The 10,719-nt window shown below is 37.7% G+C and overlaps 1 protein-coding gene and 1 long non-coding RNA gene across 2 annotated transcripts in view; both read left to right on the forward strand.

Annotated features, from left to right (window-relative positions):
- Positions 1 to 57: 57 nt before the first annotated feature.
- On the forward strand, positions 58 to 9,613 carry LOC146465491 (E3 ubiquitin ligase RNF121-like). The gene is made up of 8 exons (XM_085128425.1): positions 58 to 286; positions 543 to 601; positions 2,691 to 2,832; positions 3,952 to 4,106; positions 5,786 to 6,014; positions 6,558 to 6,691; positions 7,449 to 7,550; positions 8,750 to 9,613. Exons 1-8 carry the CDS (start codon positions 245 to 247, stop codon positions 8,868 to 8,870), a joined length of 984 nt encoding a protein of 327 aa, XP_084984551.1. The 5' UTR covers positions 58 to 244; the 3' UTR covers positions 8,871 to 9,613.
- A 687-nt stretch (positions 9,614 to 10,300) lies between these two features.
- LOC146465492 (uncharacterized) overlaps positions 10,301 to 10,719 on the forward strand; it is a 168,288-nt gene continuing 167,869 nt past the window's right edge. Inside the window, exon 1 of the long non-coding RNA XR_014868240.1 lies at positions 10,301 to 10,694. This is a non-coding gene — a long non-coding RNA (uncharacterized LOC146465492). The remainder of the gene's footprint in view (positions 10,695 to 10,719) is intronic.

Genomic DNA, 10,719 nt, shown 5'->3' on the forward strand with positions numbered 1-10,719 from the left:
GATTTGGTAACCAAGCCTTTAATCAAATCTTTTCAATAATGCAAAAATATAATTTCGAGATTTGCACGAGTAAGCGTCTCGTTTTACCCTTTAACGACAATATTCTTATTCTTTACTCTGTAGAGAATGGTCCTATCATCGTTCATCCTGGTGTATAAATCTCGTAGCATTTCCTTTTCAGTTTCCGTTTAACCTTTGTTCTCGCCCCAGTTTTCCGCTGTATATAGCCACGTAAAAATTCAAGATGGCGGATGGTGATACCGGGGATCTCGTGAAGGAAGTGTTGGTTTGTGACTTTCGATTTCTTTATTTGCTTTCTAGTCTTTTTATCAGCCTGATGGCTTTTCTAATTGTTGGAAAAGGTGTACAAACCATTTGTGGTAATTTTGTTGCTGTTTATGTCGGCATAAAAACGAAATGCATGAAAGATGGTGATCTATAGCTAATTGTAGCAAGCTAAAGGCTTGATGGACACTTATATGCTGGTGGTGTACATTGATTTTCATGTAATAGTATTGATTTTGTGCCTTTTTGCATTCCAGATTGAAAGTAATGCTTCTCTTCCAAGTGTCAGACCCCTCAGTAAGGAAGAGTTATGGAGGTATATATCGATCTTGGCCATCACGTAGGACTTTCATTAAGTCTTAATAAGCAGCAGCCGGCTGTTTAATGGCCGGCAGCTGCAGTGAAGACAGCCTTCTTCTTAAAGTTAAAAAATTACTACAAGAAAACAAGAATTTGGCAATTTCTTTGTAGTGATTGACTACTTTCCTAGTGGAGCCGGCTAATCTCCAAAACAGGCTTAATAACAGGTCTGCTTATCTGAGCATATATGCATTTGGTTCCACTTATGATCGTTCATTTAGCATGCAGATGCAAATAATATTTTGGAAACAAAGTACGTAGTGGTTAGCGTGCCAGAGTTTTGGGTCCAACTTACTGCTGTATGACATATCAGCAGGCTGGACTGGTTTGAGGCTTGTATCTGCATCATGTCACCCCAGGGGGTACTCCGGATTTCAAGTGACTGGGATGATCGAATGGGGGCAAAATTCAAAACCCCAAAAAAATCCCTAGGGCTTCCAACAAAACCCAAAAAAATCCCTGGACCAAAAATTAACCCCCAAAAAATTCCATGCCAAATTTCCGAGCCTTAAAAATTTTCAGAGAGCATTAAATGATATAACACGAAAAATGAAAACATTAGAAATTGAATGTCTGTGTTTGTTTATTCATCATACCATCTGAAGTTATGTTTTCCACACCTGGTAGTCATTCTAACAACACTTGAGCCACCCAAGAACATCTTCTGTTTCAACAATAACATCATGCAGAATTACAACGCGGCCGGGATATGCAGGTACTACCATGAATCTTCAGATTGTTTTGAATACCCAAAAAAATCCCTACAAGCCACCCAAAAAATTACTTGCCAAATTTTCTTACCCCAAAAAATCCCAGAATCAAAAATTTCAAAACCCAAAAAAATCCTTCGATCATTTCTGTCACTTGAAATTCGTTGTATTAATGTGTAAGATAGGAGCACTCGGATTTACGTTTTCTGCTTATACGGTAATACCTGTGTCATTCACTGAATAATGCATCATTCTCATTTATTCAGCAGGCTTAAAATATTCCATCACATTTATTCCAAATGCGCATGTATATGCCACATGTTGACATTCCAATCCCAGCAGTATCCAGGATATTTGCCCCATGAACCTAGTTTAATGGCCTTAGTTCCCATGAGTCTCCTGTAGTTCAGTGATGGAGCATCCGAACTAGTAATAATATTGGAAGGTCTTAGGTTCGACTCCTGATAGGAGCACTTGGATTTCCTCCGAGTATGCCTGTGTCATTCACTGAACATTCATTCTCATGTATATGATTGTTATTAATTTTAATACATGTTTTTAATTTTAGTAAGATACACAACCCCACAGGCAATTCTGTTGCTTTAACTACTATCGTGTTTAAAAATAAAGGATGTTGTTGTTGTTGTCAACCAGTGACGAAACTTCACTCTATATTGTTTCTCTACACCCAGGTGTACCCATCTTGCAGCTTTGATATTAAAATATTGCAAATGATGCTATCAAAGGCATCACTTATGTCTAACAGCACCATAGCCATTAGTTTCTTTTTCATGAATGCCGTTGAGTTGCATCAGTTGTTTGAAGTGTGGACTAGTGTTTCAGTTGAATGCAATTCCTTACCTGTATTTCCACTCTGGCATTTGGTAAACCTTTCCTTTGAGAGAAGAGAGGATGTCAATTATTGATTATTGGTAACCCTTTCACAGATCTTTGATAGAGCTTGTAACAACAAGATGGGCCAATTGTAGGTTGTTTGCTTGTACTTAATGATCCATTTTTCATATCCTATCTTTGAAGTATAGGTGTATGGCTAGTTTTAAGATTGTCAGTTTTTTGTCAGGTCCTGTCATTTTTCATGCCTTCCTACAACACAATAAACACAATGGTGGGTGCTTAATGAATGATGGAGAAATGCAATTGCTCCTTGGGCACCTACATGTAGGAGTTTGATCATTATCCTTTTCAGTACCTAGGCACAGAGTCCTGGCACAGGCACCTAGCCTAAACAGGGCCTATAAGCCAATTAATCACCTAACGCCGCCCTATAAGCCATGATGTATACTAATTTGGTGTTCTTGTACTTAATTTCAACAGGCTAGAGCATGAGAAGTTGCATGCTAAACACAAAGGTCATGAAGCCATGCATATGGAGATGGTCCTTATTTTGTTTTCTACCCTTGTAGTCGCACAGGTTCTTTTAGTGAAGTGGAAAAAATACCACTACAAATCATTCCAGGTACATGTAAATCATGTGAATAACCATTTTTATTTTTATTTTCTTATTTTCACCACTAGTTCATAATTACAAAATTGCACATTCAAGTCTTATATCATTAATTTCTTACTTTCATAAAGTGCATTTTTACAGAACTTACAAACAAAGAGAAAAACGACTTTCACTTAGTTTACAAGATTGTGTAATAAATAATGAGTGGGCAGGAGACTTCAGCAAGCCAAAGGCTTGTATAATGAGGTCTCCTCTTGATATGATTTTAATGTAAAACCTGAAGGCTAATATTTCTCCTAAAATGTGTCCATACAGTGTTTATCTTTGCAAGTTAGGAACAACATGACTGTATGGATTGTCACTTACATGTAAACAATATCAGCATTGTTAAATTATATCAACATTGAAAAAAACTGTGATGTTACAGTATGTGACTGTTAAGCCTGGCCTGGCCTAGCTCCCACAAATCTCCTGTAGCTCAGGGGTAGAGCATCTGAACTAGAAATCAGGTCATAGGTTTGACTCCTGTTGGGAGAACAGTGGAACCTTGATTTAAGGAAGTGCCAAGGAACTAGTAAAATTGGTTTGAGAGTTCATTATATCAAGGTTCTGTTCCATAAATTTTATAAGGCTGGGTCAGAGAATATCATTCATTATTAAAAACTGGATCATTGTATAATGTATTTCCAGGGTTTTGATTGGCTTAGCGGCCAAGGTATATGAGTCATTATACCATGCCCGAGAAGTAGCGTCCATAAATAATATTGTTTTCTGGTTGCTCTTAAAAAGAAAATTAGCAAGGCCTACCAATATTACTTGATTGTTAAATAATAAAACAATTATTCCACTCACGCTTGTTGGATATGAGATGATTATAGCCAACTTGGGGCTATGCGCCTCGTTGGCTAACTATCATCTCATATCTAACGCGTGCTCCTGGAATAATTGTTAATTATACCAAGGACTTCATTAATAAATTATTGTAATATAGAGATTTGTTAAATCGAGGTTCTGCTGTACTTGGATTTTCTTTTTCCAGATATGTCTGTGTCATCAATTGAAAAATACATCTATGAGTATCACAATTGTTGTCATAATGTACCCACATTTTTTTTTTCCTGTTTGAAGGCTGTGACACTGGTTGGTATGTGGCTAATTCCTCTATATTTCAACATCAAACTCAAATTCTGGCGCATGTTGTCTGCCTGGGCACTGTTCTCGGTTTTAACAGGATTTATTGTTTTCAAGTCCACAAGAAAACCATTAACACCGACAACTCCAAGGTAAGCTGCAATGTTTGCTCAATATGAATTAGAATAACTGAATAACAACTAAAATTACTGAAGGGCTTGCATAGCCAACCTACGTGTATTATGAATTTGTATTAATAGCACATAATTCCATGACAAAATGATCAAATGTGCTTTACTGTATAGGGACACTCTCCAGATCAAATTGGGATTTAGAAATGTTGGTTTTTGAGGAGAGGGGAAAACCAGAGGACGTAGAGAAAAATGCTCAGAGCAGGGACAAGAACCAACAACAAACTCAAACCACATATAACGCCATGTCTGGGAATCGCACCTGAGCCACTTTTGTGGGGGATGAGTGCTATCACCACTGTGCCATCCCTGCTGTCTTCAATGTACTACCTACAGTACTTTTTAGTTCGCTTTTTGTTATTTTAGGTTATATTTGCCAGATTTTTTCATGGGGCCTTCAGTTCCTCGCTGAAGGAAATAATATTGCAGCCTTGATCTTTCCTCTGCTGCTTTGTGCTTTGTTTAATGATAAAAACAGAAGTCTTGCCCATAATTTTTTTTTTCTCCAGATGAGCCACAAAAAAGTGAAAAGATCCCTAGACTGTTTACAGTTATTTTGCATGTGATTGTTGAGGTCTTATGCTAAACACTCAAACTACTGACATTTCTGTTTGTAATTATGGCAAGCGCAACCCGAGGAGAGTGTCGAAACTACCAAGCGGGGCCCTTGCCTTGCACTTACTATTACAAACCAATATGGTGGCAGTTCAGTTGAAGCATGCAATCTCAACAATGATGAGGGAAAATAGGAGACTGAGTCAACATTTGACAAACCTGAGCCAAAACAACAAAAAAACAATCCAAAAAGTTACTGTAGGTCGGTAGTAATTCATTTGTCAAGTCTTTCTTGTAAATAGGAACATAGCCTTCCTTGGTGAAATTAATTTTGTGTGCTATGATTGACACACTTGTGCAAAGTTTATGTGTTAATATAAATAATTTGTTTTCACTAATCCCTCAATGCAGCACTGTAGAATAAACCCAGTCTGCAGATTTAAATTAATGATAAACAGAACAAGTTTAAATGAGTGGTCGAGTGAACAAGCAAGTGATCACCTGTCATCAAAGCCCTCACCAAAACCATGTAAATTCATTCATGAGTTAAAGATGAGCTTAAGAATTAGTTGACCCTTTTTACTTTGTTTGCCTTGAACCTGTATGATATAAAAAATCCAGCATATGCAAATCTTGCCGTCAAGTGTTTGCATTGCATGATGGGCAGAAGTTTAGTATCCTCCAGGGCTCACAGGCACCCTTTTGGCTTGTCACACAATCTCTCCTCTTCATTGTGGAGGAAAGAGGTGTGACAAACCAAAAGAATGTCTGCGAGGGAGGCTAAAGTTTGGGGGAATATCTGGTATTAGATCTCTCCCAAGTCCAGTGTTTAAACCACAGGCAGCACTCAAAAATTAATAGATTCACTCTGTTGAACTTGTTGAACTAACACCAAAACAAAAATTTGCCTTCCATTTGAAACATGTTTAAGTGTTTTGATGTCTAAAATAACACTTGTCTACTTGGAATGTTGTTGTTCTCTATGTCCAACCAGAGTTGGTGATTTAAACTTAACATTTTTGATATTGCAATGAGTAGTCCGTGTAGTTTTTCAATTTTAATCATGAGTGCTTTTCTGTTTGCAGACTGGTTTACAAGTGGTTCCTGTTAGTACACAAAGCTACCTATGCCCTGGGGATAGCAGGTTACATGGTGGTTTGTCTCACTATGTTTGGCATCAATCTAATGTTTAGAGTCAAGCCTGACACTGCCATGGAATTTGGAGTAACTGTTCTGTTCTATGGACTGTATTTTGGAGTACTAGGGAGGGATTTTGCTGAGATATGTGCAGATAAAATTGCATCAAAACTAGGTGTAAGTGCAGTAATAGTTTTCATTGTTTTCGTTCACTGATTGACGGCAGTGAAGAACGTAACAGTTGTATTATTGTTGTATTGTTATTGGTTGAATCTTGAACTTTAGAGTTTATTGAAAGGTACCGTAAATAGGTGAACAAGGACAGAAAGTCAGCGGAGAATGGAAACTCCCCTGTACTGATAAGGAAGCCATTCCGTGACTTTGGTTAAATTTAGGAATAAAATATGTTTGGGAGTGTGAACGAGTCACAAAGTATGTGATCAAGATCCTGGTGTGGAGAGACTTGACATAACCATATTTATTTTTCTAGTTCTTTGTCCAAAGGACTGTAAGAAAGGGTGGCTAAATAGAAAAAATGTAACAAACTATAGTTACAGCAATGTGAATTTTTTATTATTATTATTATTATTATTATTATTATTATTATTATTATTATTATTATTATTATTTATTTTTATTTATTTATTTATTTAATTTTTTTAACAATGTGAAATTTGAATAGGTAAATTTATATGTTTTTTGTTTTTCTGTGGCTTTTAGTATACCAGTAAAGGTGGTCTTCCCAGTAGAAGCCTGGAGACTAACATTTGCGCTGTGTGTGGCCAGGAACTTATGTTGCAGCAAGATGATGATGATGGACCTGAGAAAACTTACAAACTTTCGTGCGGTCATTTGTATCCTTACTTAAAGGGTCTGAGCCTAAAAGAATGTAAAATTGATCATCCTACAGCCTTGGCAATTTTATCGCATTTAGCGCTCAATTGATGGGCTGGAAGCATAACCTCGTTATGTCGAATATTAGATCATTTTCAGAGATGGATAACTGAGTGGTGCCTTATGTTTTTGGCGTGCGGTCAAGAATTTATACCCAAAACATTGTCTCGTATTTTTTCACTGTTTCGTCCCTCATTTTTGAGAAAATGGTCTTGGAAAATGCCCGTCGTTGTCATTGGAATTTTCATCGAAATTAGGAACGGTTGGACGTGGAAGCGGAGGCAACATTTTTGGATAAACTGTAGACCAGACGCAAAATATGAGGTATTTTGAAGCAAAAGTGAAAACAACCCAAATTCGGCATATGTAAGATGCTGCTGCTTGCAGCTGTTGCATTCTGAAATCAATGGCTTGCATGCAGGCTTTTTTCCCCCCTATATTTGGCTCGTGACTTGGCCGCTCAGTAAATGTACTTGATCCCTGAACAAGGAAGCCTGATTAGCGCTTGCAGGCTATAGAATTGGATCAACAGGACTGACTAGTGTACGCGTTGTATTTTGATATTGTTCAGCCTTGATCGTTAAGAGTCCTTTACGTGTTTCTACTAATGTTTTTCTCTATTTTCAAACTGTGTCAAGTTACTTCACATCGACGTAAGCTAAAATATTATGTTCTTAAAAGAGTGTGGTACTTGTCCTTAACCAAACGTTCCACCAGATTCCACGAATTCTGTATCCGTGGCTGGTGTATAGTTGGTAAGAAGCAGACATGTCCGTACTGCAAGGAGAAGGTTGATCTCAAGAGGATGTTCTGTAATCCGTATCCTTTTAACTGCAGATGCCCAGCGTTACTTTTAGTTGCTCGACCCAATGATACAAATTGTCAAATGGAAGAAAGATCCTCGCAGTTAGTACGCAACTTAAGCAGTTGCGAAAAGAAAAAAAAAATTCAGGCTTTCTGTTCGCAACTGCTTAAGTTGCGTAGTAACTGCGAGGATCTTTCTTCTATTTGATCTTTCATCCGCAGTTCAAAATATATGTTTCATATATATATTTACATTCGTTGATGGAAATTGTGTACAGAATTTATCAAAGCCTAATATACTATGAGTTCGACGTTGACTCAAGGATAAACAAATTTAAGTAGTTGCCCCAGATGCCGCAGACTTTGCACTCACAGTCGACGACTCATCCTCGGAGACCCCGCGGGGGGGAGGGGGGGGGGGGACGAGGAAAAAGTCGAAACGGGCGGGAAAAAATTCGACAAAGCAAATTAGAGAGGAAAAGTTGGTGACCAGGTATAGCGTCTGCGAAGATGAATAACATGCGGAAAGATGAAAACTACCTCGCTAAGTTGCAAAAAGTACAAAATAAATAAATAAATAGTATTAATTGAAATAAAAATCCGCTAAAAAGGCACATGCAAATGTCTCTATCGCATAGCAGGCGACCCAGTTATCCACTCCGAAGCACAATTGCCACGGATGATCGGTAAATGCATGAATTTGGACTGCTCCGCTCTCGTCTGGTCAGAGTTTCTTTTGCATTCTATTGCTGCTAAAGTTAGCACAAATAAAGTACTTTAAGGTACAATATCCACAGACAGGACTGCGACCAAAGCAGCTACTTGTTAGTCTGCGTACCAAGCGGGATTTTGTGCATTTTCTCTTTTTGACCGCGTGGATATTAGGACGACAAAATTTCCGCGCATTCAAACAGCGAAAAGCAGACAGAACCCCACGGAAACTCTAGCTGCACAGGCTAGCTACTTGTTTCCCCTGATAAACAAGTATAGTAGAAAATCTGCTTTACGGTCCCTTTGTTAAAAAAAGAAAAAGATACTGTTTTTCTGCCGAGTATAGAATTTCATGCAGTAATTTTCTAATCTTAACAGAATACGTTTATGTGACCATCAATTAATATAATCTCATTTTTGTTGCTCGTTGGTGTTAATTTGTTAATGGAGTTTCTCTAGTTTTAAAGTAGAAATGTTGCCTAGTTTCCTTGACCAGGCTCCAGATGGGAGCGCCCTCACGTCCTATTTGGGCAGCTGTTAGACTGGATCCGATACCTAGTTGTATGGCAGCCAATAATAATAGTTGTAGTTCAGATTATAATATATCTTCTAGGACTGGAGTAGATACAAGCGTATGAATCTCTTATTTAAAGAAATATATATTAATGTATCATAAAAGAAAGTATGAGACAAGTAGAGTGAGCCAAGACTGTGCTCAATCTGGCTGGAAACGAAATCTGGCTCAATCTGGCTGGAAACGAAAGCTGTTCACTTTTTAAAAGCATTCACCCATTTAAAAGTTTCCATCTAAAAGTTTTCTCGAGATTTCGTTTGTTTTCAGTATAACTGGTTGTTCACGATGGAAAACTTCTATCGCTTAGGGATTTAGGGTCATCGGTTTTTGAAGACCTCTGTTTTTGTTCTTATTCGTTTAAAAAAGTGGCCAAACTGTCTACAGGCCGGGGAAGGTCGTCACGCAACCCCTTGTAGTGAATACAAGCGTTGTTTGACAAGCCAAATAAGGGTTCCGTAGGGTGCTTGCGTGGATAGTATTATTTTGTATTTTTGTTTGCCTCGCTTTGCTGCAGCCTCTTTCTGAGGGCGTCGGAGAAACAAGGCCTTGAATCTGGTTGGCCAGTTTATTTGGAATCTTTACATTGTAGGTGACAAGACTAGCCTTTTTTGTTATAAGAAGTCAGAATTTTTATCATATTCATTTATTTTAATATTGGCTTTATTAATTAAGCAAACGCTTTTAATTCAAATTATCTGGAAATTTATTGTCATTCTCCCAAACTATTTCAACATTACATAATAAGCTAAGAAATGCAGATTTAAACAATAAATGTCTACTGTTACTGTTGTGACGCTGGCGCGTGACTTTTTACTGTAGACTCAGTTTATTAAGGAGGCTCGCAGCAGTTTTTTTGGACTTAGGGTGGAAGTTTTGAAATTACAATCTCGCATACAAGATAAACTTTGATCTCCTTCATACTACATCATCATTTCTCATCGGTCTTTAAGCAACAGCTATTACCATAGCAACGGAAGCGCATAGCCTCTCATTTTAAACATTGCCGATTATCTCGAAATCTAGTCAGACTTTATGGCGAAACTTTAGGGATTTAAACTACTCAATCTAGACAAGTTTTAGGCGAAATTTGAAAAAAAAATCTGTATGAGCGTTTTCTAGTAAATAGCGAATCAAAATTTATGGGGTGATTTTGTTTATTCCCGCATTTTCATCAATATGTCTGGCAAAATAAAACTTGACACTTTGTCTTTTCTGTTAAAGGTCTTTCCTCATCGCAAAACATTCTAAATGTATATTGAGCTTCATGGGTGTCTCCGATTTTAAGATATTTGTGTTTGAAAACTGTTAAAGCGCAGATGAATGAAAAAGTTCATAAATCGAGATATCTTTAAAAAACCCCGACAGATTTTTCCGTTAAATTACAAGCGGTTAGAGTAAGAATTCTTTTCGACATTCACGCAAGTTTTAGGCCCAAGAACCGAAACCAGTGTTAGATAGGAAGGCTGAATCTTGGTCAAGTTAAGGACGGTGCCTACTAATACCGAAGTATTTTTGTGCGGCTTATGACTATGCGGGAAAAGCAGATCTTAGCAAGGGCTATTGGAATCCAAAAAGAAAATTGGGGGGAACCACGCATTTTTCAGAGATAATGAAGCCATAATACCTCTAAAAAGTGCCAAAATATAAAGGAATGTATGGGATTTTTTCCCTAAATTGAGGCTTAATTATCTCTGAAAAATGCATGGCTACCCCCAATTTCATTTTGAGATACCAAAAGCACTTGCTAAGTTCTGCTTTCTCCGTATAGTTTTGAAACCGCGCAAAATTATCCCTGTATTAGTAGGCACCACCCATAGGAAACCCGAGTATCTCGAGATGCGCAGAACGTATGCGCAGTAACAATAGTAGGCACCGTCCTTAAGAATACAGTTTCATACA

The sequence above is a fragment of the Pavona decussata genome, unplaced genomic scaffold (assembly GCF_977016875.1).
Source record: "Pavona decussata unplaced genomic scaffold, jaPavDecu1.1 SCAFFOLD_156, whole genome shotgun sequence".
In the NCBI taxonomy this organism is placed as follows: domain Eukaryota; kingdom Metazoa; phylum Cnidaria; class Anthozoa; order Scleractinia; family Agariciidae; genus Pavona; species Pavona decussata.

Bases quoted from the DNA above. Each gene is read 5' to 3' on its own strand.
- LOC146465491 (XM_085128425.1), top strand. From the start codon at position 245: ATGGCGGATGGTGATACCGGGGATCTCGTGAAGGAAGTGTTG. The intron at 602-2,690 runs GTATATATCGAT...TAATTTCAACAG, and splicing joins AGTAAGGAAGAGTTATGGAG to GCTAGAGCATGAGAAGTTGC. The intron at 2,833-3,951 runs GTACATGTAAAT...TCCTGTTTGAAG, and splicing joins ACCACTACAAATCATTCCAG to GCTGTGACACTGGTTGGTAT.